Raw genomic sequence first — 23,045 nt, forward strand, 5'->3', positions numbered from 1 at the left:
AAATAATCTGTTGGGTGAGCATCAGCACTATTAAGTGCCCTCCCCTTGCAGGACAATTCCACCTACCTCAGGTATATACTGTAAAGTTAAATGCTTTAAGCATATCTAATACACACAATGCACACACATTTATGTTTATATATATATATATATATATATATATATCTCAATTGACTACCATTTTACCCACTACTTTTTTTGATCATAAATATCTTTTATTTGTAAACAGTGTTCTAAATACAGAAACTGTTATATTTTACTATTACATCTACTATCCATATTGTGAAGACCTATATTCATATTTATATAAACTTCTGACACCATAAATATATCCATCATAAACCAATCATATATTTTTGTGCTTAAGTACTTTAAAAATCAACAACTGATATCAGAGAATATAGTTAACTATATATCAGTGGTTCCCAAACTGTGTGCCGTGGCTCCCTGGGGTGCCTCGGGACACTTGCAGGGGTGCCTCGGGTTAATGGTCCAGGACCAGTTCAAATTATTTATGATCTTTTATTTATGGACAAAACCAGTGCTGGTGGCTGCCAATCATAAAATGTGTGTACAAATAGAAGAAAGTACTGCCCTTTACCAAAGAATCACATATAAAAGCAATCTAAATAATTTTCAACAGGTTTGTTTTTGGCCTAGGGGGTGCCGCGAAAAAAATCTGATACTTTAGGGTGCCAAGACTCAAAAAAGTTTGGGAACCACTGCTATATATATTGAATGTACCATCCTACAAATTATATTCTGCATGCATGCTCTGGAAGATCCCTTTTTTATAACTGTGAGAAGAAATGTTGTGTCCCTCCATTCTAATGCCCCTTTCCCACTGCAGCTAAAAAACGGTAAATTGCCGATTTTCAGCGCAATTTACCGTTTTAAGGCTGCAGTGAGAAAGTGCCAGAGTTGAAATACCATTTAAAGCTAAATGGTATTTCAACCCGTTTTTAAAGCAGAGTCCTACACGTTAAAATAACGTTTAAGAGGCAGTGGGAATGCCTCTTAAAAGTTATTTAGCCTCCAGGCAGTCCCAGTGCCTGATGAGACCTAGTAATTCTCACTTTGTGCATGTGTAATGAGTGCACGTGCATAATAAAGAGCCGCTCATTACATATGCGCATATGTAATGAGCGGCTCATTATTATACACGTGCACTAACTACATATGCGCAAAGTGAGAACTACTAGTTCTCATCAGGCACTGGGACTGCCTGTACCCTGCATGGACCCCAGCTGCCTCCCCACTGCCCTGCATCCCCGCCTGGATCCCCGTGCAGGTAAGTACAAGGGGAGGGGAGGTGGGGGCACAGGGCAGGTACGGGGGGGGGGGGTTTAGGCACTCTTTACACTGGGGGGGGAGGGATTAGGCGCTCTTTACACTGGGGGGGTTAGGCACTCTACATTTTACACGGTTCACTGCAATGGGAATGGTACTTAAATGGTATTTAAAACGGTAATCTGCTGCAGTGGGATTGCTAATACCGTTTTAAATACCATTTAAGATTACCAGTACTTTAAACTGGTCTGCAGTGGGAAAGCAGCATAAGTAATTTTCTTATTATGGTTCTTACAAAAAAACAAAAACGTTTGGATGCCCCTGAATTAGGGTATGTAAAAATAGTGTTAGGGCATGCTGGAACAGTGGAATGTACAATGCCTCAACATCTGAAGGGCCACATGTTCAATACCCCTGATTAAAGAGATCATATAAGAACAAAAAAGGTATTATTATTAATATGAGAATAGTAATTTATTATGTTGTGTATTTTACCTTTTCGCTTTTTTTAATGTTAACCAAACAATAGATTAAAAAACTCTTGGTACAAGAATATAAAAAAATTGTAACAGATAGAAAACATAATTGCAACAATTGTTGCAATTTTATCCTTTTCATCATTATCAATACATTTTATTTATATAGTGCAACAAGCGTTCTCCATCTCGGTACATAGGTAGAATGTACAATCAAATAACATAATACAAGTGTGACCTTGATATTTATATTTTGAATCACTAGTATCATTCTTGTATTATTATTAATAAGGAATCCATGCCCAGATTTCATATTAATGTGTATTATTAAAAAATATTTTGTTGCTTTGCAGGAACTGGTCGCATTTGGATTAAGCAACATATTTGGCGGCTGTTTCAGAGGGTTTGCTGCAAGTACTTCACTTTCCAGATCAGCCGTGCAGGAGAGCACCGGGGGGAAAACTCAGGTGAAGAATCCGTTAATAAACACATTCTAGGCATAGGTTAATGTAGCTGGGTAACAAAATGGTCCTTCTCCTTGCTACAAAGTACTGGCGTGTCTCCCTTTTAGGGTGCAAGATATAGTAATAAGGTGCCGGGGTGCCCTCCTTAGGAGTAGAAATAGTCAGCAGTGTTTCCCCTTTCAAGGAATCAGGCAGCACTCCACAGACTTTTAAAGTGCAATTTTTTGCTTTATATTGTCTCTAGTTATGGGACAATGAAAAGAACAGAATTGCACTTTAAAAGTCCGTGGAGTGCTGCCTGATTCCTTAACACTGTTGACTAACAAAGACAAAGCTTCGATCGATGGGAGGCAGCTGTGTCCTGTGGTTGTGACAGACTGATCACCCTTTTACACTGCTTTGCTTGGTTGCACATGTGATTTTGTACCTGGGTGTGACCTGTTTTGAGACCCCTTTCAGACTAGTGGCCCTACCCAGCTTATTTGCAGGTCGGGACATCACAAAGCACCGACTCTCAAATCCAAGTACCTGCTGTTCCATTGCCGTGAACGGATCCTCTGTCGTAATAACCCTGCTTGCCCATTTACATTGCAGCCCACCCGTTTACACTGTATCGATGAAATGTTGAACCCTCACTACTCAAGTTGAAGTGCCAGGTCACTCAACCCAGGTTATTTTAACAGGGGGCTTTTACACTGCACAACATCCCAAGTTGCTGCATGTTAACGTACAATAACCCAGGTTATGTATGGCAGTGTAATAGGGGTATGATACTTCTAGTCGCAGCTTAGGCTAAAGGATTGTGGGTTCATATTAACATCTCTCCTGCAGTCAGATCGTACACAGCATCAACGCGTTTCGTAAGCCTTACTCAGGAAGACCTTTTTGTTATATACATCCTACATTTCTGAAATGGTCATGGATGTTACATACCTACACACAATTGCACCCAATATATTCTATTACAAATGGATTAATGCTACAAGTATATCTAAAGTGCACAGTGTGCAATGCCAGATGTGAAAAGGTGATACATTCCCTAATAGTGTGTTCCACTGTAATGGAGTTTTAGCTTTACATGTCAGATGGTGAAACGCGCCACCACGACAGTTGTCCCGCAGCTGTGTTTCTTTAAATGTCGAGAAACACTATGAATTTCATACCCTTTCAATATATTCCTAACATGTTCTGGGAGCTTCTCCTTCAAAGTCCGTCCTGTTCTACCTACATATTGCTTGTTACAGCTACATTTCATAAGATAAACTACATAATCCATTTTGAAATGTAGCTGTAATAAGCAATATGTAAAAAGAACGTGCACTTAATATTTTGATAGCATCCTACTTTTGAAAATCTACATTAACACTTCATACTTGTTTTGCTATTTAGTATATGTAAGTGGTATAGGATCCACGGCCCCTTTCTAATATAACTGCGCTTAGTAGTAGTAGTATTAGTACGTTTATTTATAAGGCGCCACAAAGTGTCCGCAGCACCGTGCATAGCAAACAAAAAACAAATTACAATGTAACGTACAGGGTGTGTTGATAAAATACAGCATAAATAGGGTTATAGCTGGTAGAACTAAAATCAGCATCAGTTCTGAAGTAGGTGTGGAATTTGTCGAGGAGACTGAAGATGAAGTAGAGGAAGGGAAGAACCAGGCAGGAGCACTGGTGAGGTAAAGAGGTAGGGTGAGTACGTGTGGAAGGAGAGCCCTACTCTTAACAGACTAAAAGGAGGTGGGTGGACGAACGAAAAACAATAGGATAAGTAGGAAAGGATGGAGGGGTAGCGTAGGCAGGATAGGAGGAGCAAAAGAGGTTAGGAGGAGGAGGGATAGGCTAATCGAAAGAAGTGGGTTTTGAGGGCGCGCTTGAAGGAGGTAAGGGAATCAGAAAGCCTGATGGGCGGCTAGAGGTTGTTCCAGTGCAGGGGGGCAGCATGAGAGAAGTCTTGGACATGGGAGTGGGAGGAGGTGATTAGGTGAGAGGTCAGTCGGCGGTCGGCGGTGGAGCGAAGAGCACGGGAGGGAGTGTGGATAGAGATCAGTGAAGAGAGGTAAGGAGCGGTGGAGGAGGAGAGAGCCTTGTAGGTGGTGGTGGTGAAGAGTTTAAAGAGAACTCGGAAAGGAATGGGGAGCCAGTGAAGAGATAGACAGAGGGGGGAGGTGGAGGTAGAGCGGCGGGAGAGGAAGATGAGCCTAGCAGCAGCGTTAAGAATGGATTGGAGAGGGACGAGGCGGGCGAGAGGTAGCCCAGAGAGAAGGATGTTGCAGTAGTCAAGGCGGGAGATGACAAGAGAGTGAATGAGAATTTTGGTCGCGTCAGTGGAGACGGACGGTGTTGGTGTACCCAAGTATTGGACTAAGTAGCAGAATTCTTTCTAAGCCCAGGTGACCGATATCGCCGTTTATACCATTCTGGAGATAGTTGTGTTGGGGGACTCCAGTATATGTCTATGCGCAAAACCATTGTCTGCTAGTTTTTATATATGAATTATGGACCAAGAGAGGAAGATTGCCCAAGAGTGCCTGGCTGCCTAAAGCAATATACATAATAAATTTTATGGACTGTTTGGCCAATAAAGCGATCTAAGAAATGTCTTTAAAGTCTTATTTACACACATACTTGTAAGTGTAATATACTGATTGATGTAACATTGTTAAAAGTGTACAGATAAATCATTGCCGGACAAGATTAACACTTGGATAGTGTAATAAAAATTAATATTTAGTATGTAAGCAAGTGACAGCTCTGTAATGAAGCCAGCGTGCATGAATAAAACAATGGCCCTAATTCTGGTTGGCTCGGTAAGCTGAGAACATTGCAGGTTACCAAGCGCCTGAGACGCTGCGCTCTGCCTGGCAGAATACCCACCCCCGCCGCCAATTACCCTCGGTACCATGCAAGGGGAGGTGTACGAAAACGCATCCCCTCACATGCCTCCGCTAGCATGATAAATCATTCCGTGGTCACCAACCATCAAATGATTTCTCCTGCCTTCGCAAATAAAAGTCAGTGGAGACTGACTTTTATTTACGAGTGCTAGTGTGACGTCAGACACCCAGCCCAGCAGGCATCGGCCCACCCATGTACCCATGGGAATGACCATAAAACGATGGGCATTCCCATGGACGATCCCCGTTTTTGCTCCCGACCCTCCCTCTGCGCAACGAACAGGCAACAGTGTAACTTGCCGAAGCCATTCATTACCGGGATCTGCACATGCACAAATATGCACTTGCACATGAGCAAACCCCCAAACATCGGAACGGGGACGAATTTGCCCCGTTACGAGTGATCTTGAATTAGGCCCAGTGTGTTCAGTACCCAACTTCCACTTGCTCGAAGGGGGAATTCAATTGTGAGTGATTCTTGGCTGGTGCAGTTGGAATGGTGTGCAAATGCTTGTAATGGAGGCACATCTCAACCACAGCATTGCTCATTTGACTTCATACTTCCAATGGTGTGCAATAAAGTAAGAGATGTTGCACCCGGTTAAGGGGGGTATTCAATACTGGGTCCTGACTGTCCATACGTTACGACAGTCAGGATCCTGGCCCATTTTCGGCCCGCTCACCAGTTTATTGGCAGGCGGAATTCAATGGAGATCATCAAAAAGGGGACGTGTCTGTGAAAACGGCCGTGAATTGTTGAGATCTGTCCGTGATCTCAACAATCCACGGTCGTTTTTGTCAAAATGGACGTGACTGCTTTTAAAGTTAGGTCTGTTCTGATGAGCTGCCTCTTCAATGCTGTTGGGAAAGCACTGAATAGGCGCCCGCCGCTATTTCCAGTGTCGAAAAAAGCGGCAGGGATTGAATACCCCCCTAAATCTCCCGCATACAAAATGTTTGGGTCCAGTAGTATTTTGGATATCAGATGTTTCTGTAATTTGGAATATTTGGAAACCCAATTATAAACACAGAAAGCATTTATCTTTCATATAAACCTTATATATAAAGCCTGAAACTAATGGTAAACCAAAAATGTAATAATTTTGTGCATTAAACAAAGTTTATGTACATTGAACCATCAAAAAGCAAAGATGTCACTAAGCCAGTTACATTCAAAAGATTATGTATTTTGGAATTATCCTCCCTGTCGTGAACCTGGTTGGGGGTTGAGGATAAGGGACCCAAATTATACATTTGCACCTGGGCTCACTACCCACAAGTTTTGCCACTGTCCCATGTTACATGTGTATAGATAAGCTGAATGGAAGAGAACTGGGAGATATGATTCTCATAGTATTGTATCTTTGTAGTCTGGTTTAAGATTTTTCAAGATTCTTTGTACTAAAATAAATACTATTTACTAGCTACGGTCTTGCATCCTTTATGTATTGACAGGTGGCCGGCCTCCTATCAGCTATTATTGTCATGATTGTCACTTTGGCTATTGGATTCCTCCTTGAACCGTTGCAAAAGGTAAAATCATAAGTCCTCAAATATTAATCTCACCAGAAAATTATTTGTATGTTATATTATCATTAATGTTTTTTCTGTATTTCGTTATCAACTATTAATATTTACCAACAACAATGTTTAACAAAATCACATTTCTGTTTGGAGGGCATCATATAAAAAGGTGATCAACCTGTATGTATGCTTAGGCACAAAATGTATTATAGATACAGTAACTGCCTGTCTAATCATAGAGCTTGTAGAGGCGTTGCCTGACAGTGTACAGCATTGGCTAGCCCTTGGTGTGTGATAGGGAAATGATACAGGTTTTCCACACACACCATGTACACCTTTATTACATCCATCCATACAGGGGCGCCGACTTACGTTTTTGCCAGTGGGTGGGACTCAAGGGGTGTAGCCCTGCAATGGGCTCCACACAGATCCCCCAGGAGGAACCCAATCAGGGCTATGTTCCAGGGGATTTCCCCACTGGATTGGATCTTGCCGTCTCCAATCAGCTGGATAAACCCCTGGAGCTTAGCCCTGATTGGCTTTTGGAGCCCGGCGCTGGTTTAAAAATTTGGGGATTCTCTGTTTTTTTGTCCCCCATAATTTTGGAACCAGGACCAGTCTAAGAACCCAGTGCTGGATTCTTAAATACGGTGGATGCCCCCAAAAAATGTCCCCGTATTTGGAGAACCTATTAGGGTACATTTGCGATTTTGATGTTTTCTATGAGAAAACATCAGGATGCGATTTGTAATGTGCAATTTTTTAGACATGTCAAAACGTGCAATGTTTACCACAAAAGGCACCCTATTACATGTGCGATTTCTGAAGTTTTTTGCCAAAAAATCACACGTCAGAAAATTGCCCCAAGTGCTTTTCATAAATTAGAAAAAACTTTTCCAAAAGACATGCATCTTTATTGTTCTTCTTGCGTATATATTTTTTAATCTAAATTAATATTTTTTTTACACTAAGCACTCAGAACGGTATATTTGCTAATAATCGCTTTTTGGTTTTTGGTCAGTTTTCCATCAATTTACTGTAATTGACCAAAACTGTCCATTACCTAAAGCAAGACTGACCAAATCAGTCCATTTAAATAATTGCAAATTCATATTCCTTATATTTAAAAACAAACAGCAAAACATTTGCTTAAAATATAATAGAAGTTGTATCGATAAAAATAGTGACAATAAAATATTTGTCAACTGTGTGTCTCATATTTCTTCTTATTTTTTGGTTCATGTCTGGTGTGTAGTTGGGATGGAATAATTATATCCTTATATTATTATAGTTTGACAACAAATATTATAGACAGTTATCATCTCTAGTTGCTACTGATCTGTACAATCATTTTATTTGGACGGGTTTGCCATTGTTACTGACATTATATTTACCGTCAGTTTTGACCTTTTGAAAGATCGAAAGGTATTCATTAAGAGCTGCAAAAAAACACTGACATAAATTCTGGGTTTCAAGTGAAGCTGATACCCGATGGATAATTGATCGACATTTTTAGACACAAAAATAAAGGCAGTGTCCATCGTTGGTGGTCCATTTTGATTTAGAACCGAAACCAACCTTTATTAAATTGATCCTCTAGGTTCTATAGCATATTTGTTTCTTGTGTGGGTTTTACGTGTATTATTATTGTTATTATTTCTTATTTCAGTCAGTGCTTGCAGCCTTGGTCGTTATAAATCTAAAGGGAATGTTGATGCAGTTTAATGAAATTCCTAATTTGTTCCGGAAGGATAAATATGATTGTGTAAGTAGTACACTTGCTTCTTGTTGTCAGTTTATTTACACACCATAATAATAGTGCAATGTCCAATGACCAGGGCTAATAATTAATTAAAATTGATGTATTAGCTTGAAATTTGACTTCTGCCAAAATGGAAAAAAAATGTAGTTTAGACAATGAAAGATACAGCTTGTTTGCACAGTGTGATTGCCAGTCTGGGTCCAAAGTGTTACAGTAACTGTAGTAATAAAATGGCAGTCCATAGAGTTTCTATCTCTCTAAATTACTGGAACTAATTTAGATAATGGTATCTAGTACTGTAACATTGCTGCCAATGGAATAACAGAGCGAGAGAGTGTGAGCGAGATAGAGAGAGAGAATGAGCGAGATAGAGAGAGAGAGAGAGGGTGAGAGAGAGTGGTATGATAAAATGTATTCAGTGTAGTTTGAATAAAGTGAGAATTATATCTCTGTGTACACTTATGTGAATGAGCTCTAAATGACTAATCATTGATCCTCTATGTTTCACAGTTAGTATGGGTGGTGAGCTTTATTGCTGCTGTGTTACTTGGGCTAGACCTTGGACTGGCAGCAGGAGTCGGATTTGAGCTGCTTACTGTTGTGTTCCGGGCACAGTTGTAAGTACAGTAGAGTTCACTTTTGAATATAAAATATATGTCGCTATATTTCATTATGATAGTTTGGTTGCTATAATGTAAATGCATGTATTTATTTATTTTTTTATTTACAACTGTCTATGGGGGTGTGCTGGTGTCTGGGCCTAATTCAGCTTCGGTTGTTTTTTTTTTTGTTTTTTTTCTTGCGAAAAACTAGCCAAATATTCAACTGCTCGCACTAGGCAGTGTGGGCTGTCCTGCCTCTCACCAGGTCCCTCCCCACAATTCAAATCGCAAATTTGCAAATTGCATCACTATACATGCACATTTGTCTGAAAATCGAAAATAACAGCTTGCAGTCTAGCAGCCAATCAGGAGAAGCCACAGTGTTGATTGGCTGCTGGTCTGCCAGCTGCAGTTGACTTATGATCAGCACTGAATTTGCAATGCTGATGCTCACTCTCTATGACTGTTGCCAGGCCCCTTGATGATGACCCTGTATGCAAAATACTTTGTTGATTCCAGCATTATTATATCATACAAAGAACATTATTAAATTATACTCTTGAATAATAGGGTTCTGCATCACCTGGCCATATTTGATAGTGTTTGCCTCTAAATAAAACTTTTGTAAATAATTTGTGACTATTAATGGTTGCTATTGTGGATCACCTTCTCTGTGACCACCTCATGTCAGTAAATTGCATGCGTTCGTGGGGGAGCAGCATGCAAAACTCATGACTGAGAATTAACTGACTCAAGTGTGATCTGTATCAATCATTAGAATAGCCCATCCGTCTATCCAGTGAAGAGACATCATCTGCTTCACCTGGAGGTTCAGCCTCCTCTCCAGTACCTTCCTACCCCCCCCCCCTTCTCAACTGAGATTTGGCTGCCTAGGGATCTCCACATGGTTTCATCTGGCACTGATAATCTGCCAATGCAAATTTGTTCTGTTAATTATTACCACTACATATATTGCAACCCTTCAGCTGTGCTTTCAAATTCATTTATTTAGTTATTTATATATCTTTTCAGTCCAAAATGCTCCCAGGTGGCAAGTGTTGGAGGAAATGATATTTACAGGAACAGAAAAGACTATAGAAATGTATGGTACAGTATACAGTATTATGTAATTTACAACAATGAGTAAATTGTGCTACTTATTTGTGTTTCATAGAGTATCACTGTCATATCTGATCTAATGGATTCTGAGTAGTTAATGTATCAGGACACTAGCAGTACTTTCCACTGGGCGCAGCTGTCTTTGTGCCAATTGCTCACATTTACATTACTTTCATTAGTATCATGCAAATAATAATATACAACAGTATTAACAGTGCTATTAGATAGGTCATACTATCCATGGTATTTTGCATGACCAGTAATATATTGGTAACATACCCCAGCTGGGTAAGTCATCAGCAATGAGCAGCAGCACAGAGTTATAGCACTCCGATAAGGAACAGTACTAATAGTAATGTAACTATGGATGGGCACTGGGCACAGGTACTAATAGTAATAAATATTTACTATGCCTATCATTAATAATACATGATGGGTATTAGCACTAAGGGTAATGTAACTACTGAGCAGCAGCAGCACTAATAATAATGACTAGTCCTTCTGTATGTCCATCAGCAGCAATGCCACTATTAAAAGGCTGCATGATTAGAAAAATGCTTTACACCATGGGTGTAGCTATAGTGGGTACAATGGGTGCTATTTGTATGGGACCCAGAGAATTAGGGGGGCCTGGATCCAGGTTATAAAGTTGCATACTGTACCAATTTCCCAGAGATGCCTGCTAAGCAATTTGGTCTGATCAATTGTTTACCCTGAGATAAGATATTACATTTTTAGTGAGAGGGGTGTGTAGCAGGGGCATAACTCCCAGAGGCAATGGAGGTTCCAGCCACTGGGCTCCAAGCCCTGAAGGGACACCTGCATGTACAGCAGCACCTGTGTGGTTCACAGCAGGATCCAAGTGTGACCACTGCTATTGCAATGGAGCTCAGCAGCGTACCTGTAGTTAAGTGGCTCTACTATATCTCAGGAACCCTGCTAAAATCTGCAATAGAGGACAGGATGGCTCCTGTCTGGTACCACTGGGGCACTTTAATGTGGTAGAAATGAAAATGTAGGCACTATAGTGTGGCATAATATGAACTGTGGCACTGTAACATGGCATGATTTGAACCATAGGGCACTCTAATGCTTACAATATGAACAGTGGGCACTGCAATGTGGCATAAAATTAGTCAGAGACACCACGGGGTAATTAACAAAGATAGGAGTTCTATTCAAGATGGGGTGTTTCCCATAGCAACCAATCAGATTCTGCTTCTTATTTATTTAGCACCTTCTAGAAGATAATAGACAGAATCTGATTGGTTTCTATGGACTATCTTCAATAGATCTCCCATCTTCATAAATTTACCTCTATGTCATAATGTGAATTGGGCATACTATGTGGCATAATGTGTACTGGTAGTCTTACTATGTGACATCATGTAAACTAGGGCATAATTGTGATTCATAAAATAAACTAGGGCACTACTATGGTTCTAGAAAATAACTTGGGCACTGTTATGGGGCAAAAAATGTATAACTGTTGTGGACAGGAGTCTCTCAGTAAGCATTGGGACAGATGCCCCTTCAATATGTTGCTATGGGCCCCGCAAAGATCTGGTTGTACCCCAGCTGCATACTATACATGTTATCAAAAAGCAACAACATATGCACAATCCAATGTGCTTTACCGCATACTGATATCAGAATAGAGTCTGTTGTTTCCTCTTTACGCCAGTGCTGGTCATAGATGAAGCTGTGTATCTCACTGAATTCTCCTGCTTGTCTTTTGCAGATTTATGAGCATCAAGGTATCAAGATTTTCAGATGTCCTTCACCAATATTTTTTGCCAACATTGATTTTTTTAGGGATAAAATTGTTGCTGCTGTAAGTTATGGTATCTATCTATATTTATTTATACTACCTGGAATAAAAAGTTTGTAATTTTATATATATATTTATCTATTGCAGGCAGGGTTTAGCCCATTGAGGGTGCTACGAAAGCGCAACAAGGCTTTAAGAAAAATAAAAAAGCTCTTGAGTAAAGGGGAACTTCAACTTACACCGGTCAGTATTACACATATTAGTGAACAAACATCCTAGTGTACAAGGTCTTATTCAGAGAAGAGGTTATAACCAAAAAGCAGAGAAAAGACATGTAGCAGTAACAATAATATACCTGACTACAGAGCTGAGAGAAGGTGACAGATAAGTCCTAGAAATATTAAGCTCAAGAGAGTGCAGACATCTTCTGCGGGTATATGGGCTGTTATCTGCAGGGAAAAGATGACAGCATTCTTTCTTTCTACATACTACCAACTGAAGCGCTGCTTCATAACGCCCCCTAGTAGTGCTGCCGAATAATGTAGTGTCATTGCTTAATGTCTCTTTTAGTGCTGACTCACGCCTGTAGTGCTAGGCCAGCCTCATTTTCCACCACTGACACTGACAGGAGAGCAGAGTACAGAGCCCAGGCTTCCCCCATTACTCTAGCGACTCTCGACTCACACCTTACCATGACGTACCCCCTTACTTTCACATCTGCAAAAGAGTCTTAAGTCTGTTTATGAAATATTCTAGAGTGGGAGCCTTTTGCACTGTGTGGAGAAGAGTGTTTTAGAGCTGTATAAGCTTGATCCCCTAGATGAATTCAGGGATATTCTAGGTACTGCTTAAAGTCCATCATCTACAGATGCGGTAATTGAGCAAGGCAGTAATGAAACAGAAGCTGCACCAGGTACCTTGGGTCGTGGTTATGTAGGGCTCTGAAAGTCAGTAAGCCAATCTTGTAAAAGATTCTCCATCTTAAAGGTGGCATAAAGCTCCAATAACCAATATTTTAGCAGAGAATTTGGTACTTGTTTCCTAGAACGGCCACAATCGTGAGTGATCGTGGCTCTTAATTAAGGGACACGATCCTCACGATGTGGCCGATTTTTTACAATTTTTTCACTTTGATTGACAGAAATCGGGTCAATCGGTCGGTCGCGACCAATTAAAATCGGCCGCGATGCGACCGACCGATTGACCCGATTTTTCCATAGACTTCAATGTTAAAAAATCTTTTAACATTGAAATCGGTCGGTCTTGTGCCATTATAATGGCACAAGATGAGATGGACTTGATTAAGTCCATCTCACATAGGGAAAAATGATAAAAAAGGTGAAATGGGCCAATATGACCCATTTCACATTTTTTATGTGCCCGCCATGACCCCACGATAGACGTGAACCCGAAGCGTGGCGAGCGCAGCGAGCCCGCGAGGGGCGGCGGTGCGCGTCCTCCGACCTTTTCATTCCCCTACTATCCACTAGGGCGTGGAGTGAGAATATAATAGTGTGGCGAGCGCAGCGAGCCACCGAGCCCGAAGCGTGGCGAGCGCAGCGAGCCCCGCGAGGGGACGCGTATACCTGTGAAGTTAGACGCGTCCCCTCGCGGGGCTCGCTGCGCTCGCCACGCTTCGGGCTCGGTGGCTCGCTGCGCTCGCCACACTATTATATTCTCACTCCACGCCCTAGTGGATAGTAGGGGAATGAAAAGGTCGGAGGACGCGCACCGCCGCCCCTCGCGGGCTCGCTGCGCTCGCCACGCTTCGGGTTCACGTCTATCGTGGGGTCTAGCACACTTATTAACATTTGGGGGGGCAATTTAAACAAATCTGGTGTAAAAAAAAAAAAAATCGGGTGAAAAATCGGCAGATCGGATCGGTCGCATCGTATGCGACCAAATCGCATGCGATGCGATCGATCCGATTTTTTATCTTACGACCACAACGATCTAAATCGTTGTGGCCGTTCTAGGAAACAAGTACCGAGAATTTTTTTTAATGTAAGTGCATGGTGGATAAACAAACCCTCTTGTGTTCCAGTATTATCAGTTGTTATTGTTAACTAGTACAGGAGGTAAAATTGCATAACAATACACTGTACACTACTGTTTTTTTAGAAAACAACAATGTACCCAGAAAGCAGTCTGGTATTAGTACTGTATTTCACTTGATAACAATAGATATATTGCAGAAAGGCATGATTTGTACATCGTATACCCCCGATGAGTCTGATTATGAAGAACTGGACAATAACAGGATTGAAGAGCTGGACCAACCATTAAACATGGCTGACCTGCCTATTGCCATAGACTGGAATGCGGATCTACCTAATAATATTGTAGTTCCAAAAATAGATCTCCACAGTTTAATCATCGATTTCGGAGCAGTGTCTTTCTTAGATATGTCTGGAATGAAAGGCCTAAAAGCGGTATGTAATATTAAGTATAATGACAATGTGTGTATATTTTTTATACACATAAATATATGTACGGGGATGTAAGGATAAATGTCTTTGTCTCCTCGATGTGATGGCCCCTTAGGTACCCGTGAGAAATGAAACTTAAACTCCACACGAAACACACAGTAGTAGGTTAAGATTCATTCTGCTTTATTAGGGGTAACAGCTTCTTAAAAAGACATGATACATGGGTGTGGACAAATGTGTGTTACTTTGTTATTGGCTCGTTTAACAGTTGCTGGGCAGATTAAACAGGGGGCATACAAGATATTACACACAAAGAAATGAGTAGCAAGGGGGGGATTCTATTATAAGGGCATTTATGCGCGAGCACGCTGCATACCGAAACCAAGCAAAAGGGGGAAGTAGAAACTCCGTATAGAGAGATAAGGCACACACTAGGCTTCCAATGACCTTGCAACGTAACCATAGTAACGACAGTCTACGTGCCAGTTTTCATATGTTACATGGATTCCTAATTTTAACCCTTCAATCCCCTCTTAGAATCATGAATTTAGATGATATGATTCTTCTTATTAAACTCCTTATTTCTGTGCTTTAGCAAGATATTGCTTGTAGCCTTCAGGGGAATTTGCGTGTGCAGGGGCAATAGATTCATACATAAGGGTGTTCTCAATACCTTTGGTAGCAAGCTTCCTACAACATGGTATAATACAAAAAATAACAATACAGATAATTGTAAGAATAATCAATATATGGATTGCTAATTGAACAAGGGCCTGCTTCCAATTTTCAAACCATCCAAACCATTGGCTCCATGGGTTATCGATGCTTGAATTCTTCTTCAATTCTATTGATAAATTCTCCAGTTTTTTAATAGCTAGAGTAACTTTACCATTGGGGCCTGTGTTGTCAGGGATATATGTACAACATCCTTCAACTTTTCCTATATAAACACAAGCTCCTCCTTTCTCTGCTAATATCATATCTAGAGCCATACGATTTTGAAATGTCATTTGTGATGTGGCTTCTAATTGTTCTGCAATGCCTTTTAAATCATCTTTTGTATCATTTACAAATCTCTGCTGGTTGTAGTAAATGTAATTAATCCAAGCAACATTCTTGCTTGCTGTGATTGTGGGTATGATGGATTCAAAGCCGGCCGCAACTTGGTCTCTGGCCTTGAATTCATCTGGGACCCCTCTTGGGACACCAATTGCATCAATATATACATGTGGATCAAAACTCGCTAAAGGTGTTCCTCTTTTCTTTAGTAATGTCAACATTGGGCCTAAAGGGTGGTATTACTTCAATAAATATCAATGAGAAGATGGAAATCCATATCTGGTGCTTCATTCTCTTCAGTGGGTTCCGCTGCTTCCCTCAGTTGGAGGTCAAGGCTGTCTGCCTCCGTTAGTACCTCGTCCTGTAGGGGGTCAGCGTTGTCTACTCCCGTTAGTACCCCTTCCTCGATCTGTTCTCTATCCGGGACGTTACTCGGGACTTTCTTCACTCTGGATGCGTGTATCCACGTCGGGCCTTCTTCAGTTAGGACAGCCGTCCTGGTTACTGCTACGATCTCTGTCTCTGGACCGTGGGTGAAATCTCCTGGACCTTTGTTCCTAGGGAGTACCTTCACAACGACCTTGTCTCCGACCTGGAAAGGGTGTCTTGGTTCCTGTGGATTAGAAGGATTTTTACAAATAACACCATGTTCAATTTCACTAAGTCTGGTGATGAGGGACCTAACATACTCTTCTCTAATTTGTTCTAGGTCTCCCTCCTGGACTATCATTGGTTTCTTAGCCCAGGGTGTGGGGAAAAGTCTTCCTATTAGTATTTCAAAAGGTGAATAACCCAGAGTCTGTTGGGGGGTCATTCTAATTTCTGCTAGGACTATGGGGAGGGTTTGTTTCCATTTATTAAATGTTCCTCCTGTTGCTTTCCTAAGTTTGTCCTTTAAAGTCCTATTCATCCTTTCCACAATTCCTGAACTTTGGGGATGATAAGGAATGTGAAATTTCCAATCTATTTGCAGTGCTTTCACTAAAGCTTGTGTGATTTTTGCTGTCAAGGCAGTGCCTTTGTCGCTATCTATTTGGAGCGGGCATCCCCATCTAGGGATGAATTCTTGTGTTAGTATGCGTGCAACTGTTTTTGCATCTTCTGCTTTTGTGGGAAATGCCTCTGGCCATCTGGAAAACATATCTACTATGACTAGGGCATACTCCTGTTTTGTACCTTTGTTAGGTTTGTGTGTAAAATCAATTTGCAAATGTGTGAAAGGAGTAGTTGGGTACTCCAGGTGTTGATGCTTTGCTTTCATTGGATTGTTGGGATTGTTGCGTAGACAAATAATGCATCTACTTACATATTGGTCTACCAAATTCTTCGCATCTGTGATGTAAAAATCTTTGTTTAAAAGCATAGCTGTGGTGTTTTTGCTATGGTGTCCTACCCCATGGTAGTGAGCAATGAACAATGGGGCGCTTGATTGTGGTATGCATGGTCTCCCCTCTTTGCAGATCAATCCTGTTATAGGATTTTTCTGCAATATTGGAAATAACCAGTCATCCAAGTCTTTTTGTGATGCTGAGCTTTGTAGTTCAGTGATCAGGTTTATCTTTCTACATTTGGCAAGCTCTTGTGAGCGCTATGAGTTCTGCAGCTTGTGCTGATTGATATGGGATGGGTCTCGCTTCTAAAATGTCATTTGGGAGGCGTACCACTGCGTAGCCTGCCTGATATGTCGAGTCATTGGGTCTACTACAAGAACCATCCACAAATACATGGTCAGAACCTGGTATTGGTACAGGGGAAATGTTAAGTCTAGGGGAGGTCTCTGACTCTATTGATGCAGAACAGTCATGATCGTCAGGAATGTCATCCTGGGGGCCCTTTAGTCCTAAAAGTGCATTTAGAGTGGGTGCGGGGCCTGAGGATGCGTTTGCATACTTAATGGTGAGTGAGGGGCTTCCTAACAGCAGTACCTCATATCCACTAAGACGCTGGGCTGACATGTTGTGTGTGTAGCCCTTTAAGAATTGTCATGACATCATGGGTTGGGTGAAGGACAGTTGGGTGGCCTAGGGTGAGTGTGGTTGCCATCTCAGCTACCATTGCACAGGCCGCCAGTGCCCGAAGACAGGCAGGCATACCTTGGACCGACACCGGCATCACTTTGGAAAAGAATGCCACGGGGCGCAGCTTACCTCCATGTTCTTGTGTCAGCACACCCGCCATGGTTTTACATTTTGTCCCTTGCATATAAATGAAATGGTTGTACATAGTTTGGGAGGGTCAATGCCGGACTTTTCATCAACATACATTTAAGGCTTTCATATGCATTTAACATTTCTTGTGACCATTGTATCTGTTTAGGTTTGTCATTGAGTGTGGCTGTCTCAAAATGTTATCATAGTAGGAACAGTCAGAAATCCACTGTCTGCAATAATAGTGTTTGGGCGGACCAGACCCAGTACAGACTGAATGCGTTGTGGACTGACTTTCCTTTCTCCCTTTTTCAAGACAAAACCTAAATAATCAACATTCTTTTTGCACCATTGCATTTTTGTTTTTTTTGACACTTTGTGCCCACATTCACAGAGCCAGTTTAACAGTGATATACCATCCTCTCGGCATGCCTCCTTTGTTGAACTACAGATAAGCAGATCATCTGCATACTGTAGCAGGACTAAACCATAGGGGGGGTGCCAGGGGGTTAATGTGGCTTGGAGCACGATGCTGTACACAACAGGGGAGTCAATATACTCCTGTGGCAGTCTGCATCATGTTAACTGCTGGCCTCAAAAGAAAATGCAAATAACAGTTGTGTCTGGGTGTCCACAGGTATGCTAAAAAATGCATTTTTTTTAATCGGTTACTGAGAAATAGGCGGCATCTACAGGGATGGCTGAGATGAGTGAGTTTACATCGGGTACAATGGGTGCAATGGGAACAATTAATTGGTTTATTGCTCTGAGGTCCTGTTGACCATATCTGAGGATTTACAGTGTCTAATTCTGTGTTTGAGTCAGAACTGTCAGTCATGAGCAAGTGTGGTGATGAAACATCAATTCCTTTTCCTGCTTCTGATGGACTGATTGTGATTTCTAGCACAGAGAGAAGATCTCTGCCTAGCAAATTGATTGGGCAGTCAGGTATTACAGTAAATTCATGTTTTCCCATGTCATGGCCCTTTAAGGTCTGTCCCTGCCAGTCAATCTGAATTCTGGGGTTGTCTCTAGGTCTGGGTTGGCTGGGCTGCATGGGGTTACTGACCTGTCGGGGTTTGTTTGAAGGGAACGGACAGTCTCTAGCCCAATGGCTATCCCTTTCACAGTTATAGCAGCTTGTCTGCCTGTTGGGTGGGGGTCCCGCAGGAGCCCTCTGAGGTAGTCTGTCTCTAGGAGGACGGAATGGTTTATTCTGTCTCCTAGGATTGTTTTGATTTTGGAAGCGTGTGAACGGAGTATGTGATGGTGTGACAGTGTTTCTTTTAACTTCAAAACAACCTGCTGCTTCCTTTTCATACAAATGTTTTTCAAAATCCTTCACTGTATCAGAGGTCCAAGTTGAAACACTCTGCTTCACAGCGAGGATATATATATCGGCAGCAGATTATTAATGAAAGTAGAAACAAGTAAATTATCATTATGCAGAAGCGGCAGACCTGCTTCCTCGGTCCAGCACTTCTTGAATCTCTTCCAGAAATTTGTCACTGTTTCTGACACTTTCTGTTTACACTTACAGCTATGGGGAGAGATGAGCGTGCTTTAAACACTTCATTCATATGTGCAGCAAGTTGATCCCACATAGCATCTATGCCTTCTTGGGTAAAGCTGCGTCCTTTGCATGCTTTCTTTAAATATGTTATGCATCCTATTGGTGTTATCATTGGTTTTGGGACAATTTTTAATTATCCTATCCATCCCGCTAAATTGTCTACCCAAGGGTTAATAAAATAGTAATTTGTGGGGGAGACACGGGCAACATATTCTTTACATGTCTCTCCTGGTAAAAGCGGGGAATATTCTGTTTCTTTACTCTAATGTGATCCCATAATATAACAGACCGTCAGTCAATATAGTCACAATAATATCTGTCACAAGTCAAGTCGCAAATCTACTTAGAATCACTTTAAACAACAATGACATTCAGTAGCCAAATCAATTTGCAAATCTACTTAGAATCACTTTAAACAACAATGACATTCAGTAGCCAAATCAATTTGCAAATCTACTTAGAATCGCTCTAAACAACAATGACATTCAGTGGCCGTACACTTACCACCCGTTCACTGAGTATCCTTAATACAAAATATACAGTACAATTGTATATAAGACAGACAGAACACTTCAGCGTACGTGCACTTACCACCCGTCTACTGAGTGTTTAAACAAATACACAGTTGCAACATTAACAGACAAACATGTACATACATAAATTTAGGCGATCAAATCGAGGAGGCTTTCTCTATGAACCCCTGGTTCAATTGCGGTATCCCTGATACCTGTTTAATCAACTACGTAATCTCAAGTCCCGGACTTGAATTACCTTTACGTGGACCCCTGGTCCTTGGTATCCCTGATACCTGTTTTATGACGTGGACCCCTGGTCCTTGGTATCCCTGATACCTGTTTTATGGCGTCATAAATTTCCTTACATACAATTACGTAATATTAAGTCCCGGACTTAAATATTACCTTGTCACGTGTTCCCGAAACACGGAGTGAGTTCAGATCCAGTAGATGGTCGCAATCCCTTAGCGGAAAAGACAGACAAGTAATTCTCTATCTTACAGATCAGGGGACGATCGTCTGGACCCCGGACTGGCCCCCAAATTGTAAGGATAAATGTCTTTGTCTCCTCGATGTGATGGCCCCTTAGGTACCCGTGAGAAATGAAACTTAAACTCCACACGAAACACACAGTAGTAGGTTAAGATTCATTCTGCTTTATTAGGGGGTTAACAGCTTCTTAAAAAGACATGATACATGGGTGTGGACAAATGTGTGTTACTTTGTTATTGGCTCGTTTAACAGTTGCTGGGCAGATTAAACAGGGGGCATACAAGATATTACACACAAAGAAATGAGTAGCAAGGGGGGGTTTCTATTATAAGGGCATTTATGCGCGAGCACGCTGCATACCGAAACCAAGCAAAAGGGGGAAATAGAAACTCCGTATAGAGAGATAAGGCACACACTAGGCTTCCAATGACCTTGCAACGTAACCATAGTAACGACAGTCTACGTGCCAGTTTTCATATGTTACATGGATTCCTAATTTAACCCTTCAGGGGATTACATGGTAAATAGGAAAAAAATACACTAGTTATTGGCCCCATAATATTTAATTAAAAAAATGTACTGGGAATTACTATTTCATAAGAGTATATACTCCCATATGGTAGTGTTCAGCCCTCTACTATATACTTAAAGCTGCAATAAATGGAACATTTAAGATGCAAGTTACAGGTTGAGTATCCCTTATCCAAAATGCTCGGGACCAGGGGAATTTTGGATAACGGATTATTCCGTATTTCGGAATATTTTAATATTTCAATGATGTATTTTGAAGTATCTTGCATTTATGCTGTATAAACACATAATATACACACAAATATATTTTATTACCACATAAAATACACACAAATATATTTTAATTGTTCAAAAAACAAGGTTTCAAAACGTGAAACAAAATGTGTGTACTATCTCAGCACTGAATTTGAATGCCAAGCAATCATTGTCTTGTACATATATAGTGGCAGTTACATATCATGTCCTCAGTAGTGCTGTTACAAATGTCCCCAGTGAGTTTTTAGCAAAAAAAATTTTTTTTTTCACTTTCTGGAATGTCCGTATTTCGGAATAATTCGGATAACGGATATTCGGATACGGGATACTCGACCTGTACTGACAAAGACATTATATATAATTTTGGAAAGCTTTAATGTGAGAAGCATTTTTGCTCTGTAGCTTTCATGGGGTTAAACCAGTGGTTCCCAAACCTTGAGGAATCCCAGCACCATAGCGTGTCAGCATTTTTTTTATTTATAAAATTTGAAACAAATACTTAATTAAGTAAATTGCTCCTAACCTTAGGGTCAGCTATGTGGTTATGATTGTCAGCCAAAAGCACTGGTTTTACCTATCACTTTAACCATAAATAATGTGATCTGTCAGGGACCCTACCCCTACAAGACAGCCCTGTGAGAGTCTTGCAGACCCCCCGTGTGTCTAGACACACAGGGGTGTATTTAGTAAGATGGGAGTTCTATTGAAGATTGAATGTTGCTACGGGCAACCAGTCAGATTCTATCATCTTCTAGAAGGTGCTAAAAAGCAAAATCCCATCTTCAATAGAACCCCATCTTAGTAAATAAACCCCACAGTTTGGGAACCACTGGGGTAAACTATGGGCCTAATTCAGCTTTGTTAGCAAAGCAAAAAAGCAACACAACTGGGAAAACCATGTTGCACTGCACGTGGGGTGTGAATTATTAGGTCGATCACTATTGGTCGACAGGCAGTAGGTCAACACATGAAAAAGGTCAACATGGTTTAGATCATCATTGACAAAATATGGACACGAGCAAGGATCGACATGGAAATGGTTGACACAGAAAAAATGTGACCTATTGACTGCCGACCCAGACATTGTCGACCCATCGAATGGTTACCCTGAAGGTGGAGCTGATGTAAGATGTGCAGAGAGAGTTAGCTTTGGGTGGGGTGTGTTCACATTAAAATCTAAATTGCATTGTAAAAATAAAGCAGCCAGTATTTACCCTGCACAGAAACAAAATAACTCACCCAAATCTAAATATATCAGCCACACCTGCATATTTTAATAAATTTTAAGGAGCTATATGATAAATATACATTACATTCTGCATATCGTGCATCAACATTTATGTGAGAAATTCAATTAGAAGTAATATACTGTACAATTAGTATATTTATACCTCAGGGCTATTCAATTAGCATCTACCAGCAGCACTTATTAGGGATTCTGAATGGAAACAAACAAAAACCTTGATAACCAGCGTGTTGACGTCAGTTAACAATTAATGTTGATGTTATGTTAACAAGGATCTCAGATGAAAAAGGGTGTGCAATGGAATAGCCATGAGCGATAAGGCATGAGACTACCGCCCTTTTCCATCTGCTGTAATATACAGCAGGTAATTTAATTTCCCCTGAACTCTGAATCAGTGCATTTGTGTGGTAGGCTGAAATGTTGGATACCTACAACTTATTTTAAATAAGTGTCAATTTGATATTGAAATAAAAAAAAAATGCTGCTGAGTTTGTCACTTTTCTTGTCACCATATGTATTTTTTATTTTCCTTTTTTTGCTTAAATGTTATACTGGCCATTATAGCATTGTAGTAAATATATCTCACGGTTATAATGTATACCTTGTCATTCTTAAACAAACAAAATACAGTATAAAAATGAAATGTAAGTACAGTTCTGGGCCCCACACTATAAAAAGGACATCATAGAATTAGAAAAAGTCCAAAGGCGAGCAACAAAACTTATTAGGGGAATGGAGAATTTAAGCTTTTTGGGACTATTTACATTAGAAAAGAGACGTTTAAGGGGGGACATGCTCAACATGTACAAGTATATCAAGGGCCAATATAAGGAACTGTCACACACCCTATTTTCTACTAGAAAGGAATCTAGGACGCGAGGGCATGAGTAT

The 23,045-nt window shown here is 40.8% G+C and overlaps 1 protein-coding gene across 1 annotated transcript in view; it reads left to right on the top strand.

The window, feature by feature from the left end:
- LOC146074626 (chloride anion exchanger-like) overlaps positions 1–23,045 on the top strand; it is a 71,154-nt gene that overhangs the window by 39,916 nt on the left and 8,193 nt on the right. Inside the window, exons 9-16 of the mRNA XM_083182950.1 lie at positions 2,120–2,233; positions 6,585–6,662; positions 8,323–8,418; positions 8,926–9,032; positions 10,050–10,119; positions 11,878–11,970; positions 12,055–12,150; positions 14,103–14,339. Coding sequence (XP_083039076.1) covers positions 2,120–2,233; positions 6,585–6,662; positions 8,323–8,418; positions 8,926–9,032; positions 10,050–10,119; positions 11,878–11,970; positions 12,055–12,150; positions 14,103–14,339 — 891 coding nt within the window. The remainder of the gene's footprint in view (positions 1–2,119; positions 2,234–6,584; positions 6,663–8,322; positions 8,419–8,925; positions 9,033–10,049; positions 10,120–11,877; positions 11,971–12,054; positions 12,151–14,102; positions 14,340–23,045) is intronic.

This window comes from Crinia signifera, chromosome 4 (genome assembly GCF_055691185.1).
Source record: "Crinia signifera chromosome 4, ASM5569118v1, whole genome shotgun sequence".
NCBI lineage: Eukaryota > Metazoa > Chordata > Amphibia > Anura > Myobatrachidae > Crinia > Crinia signifera.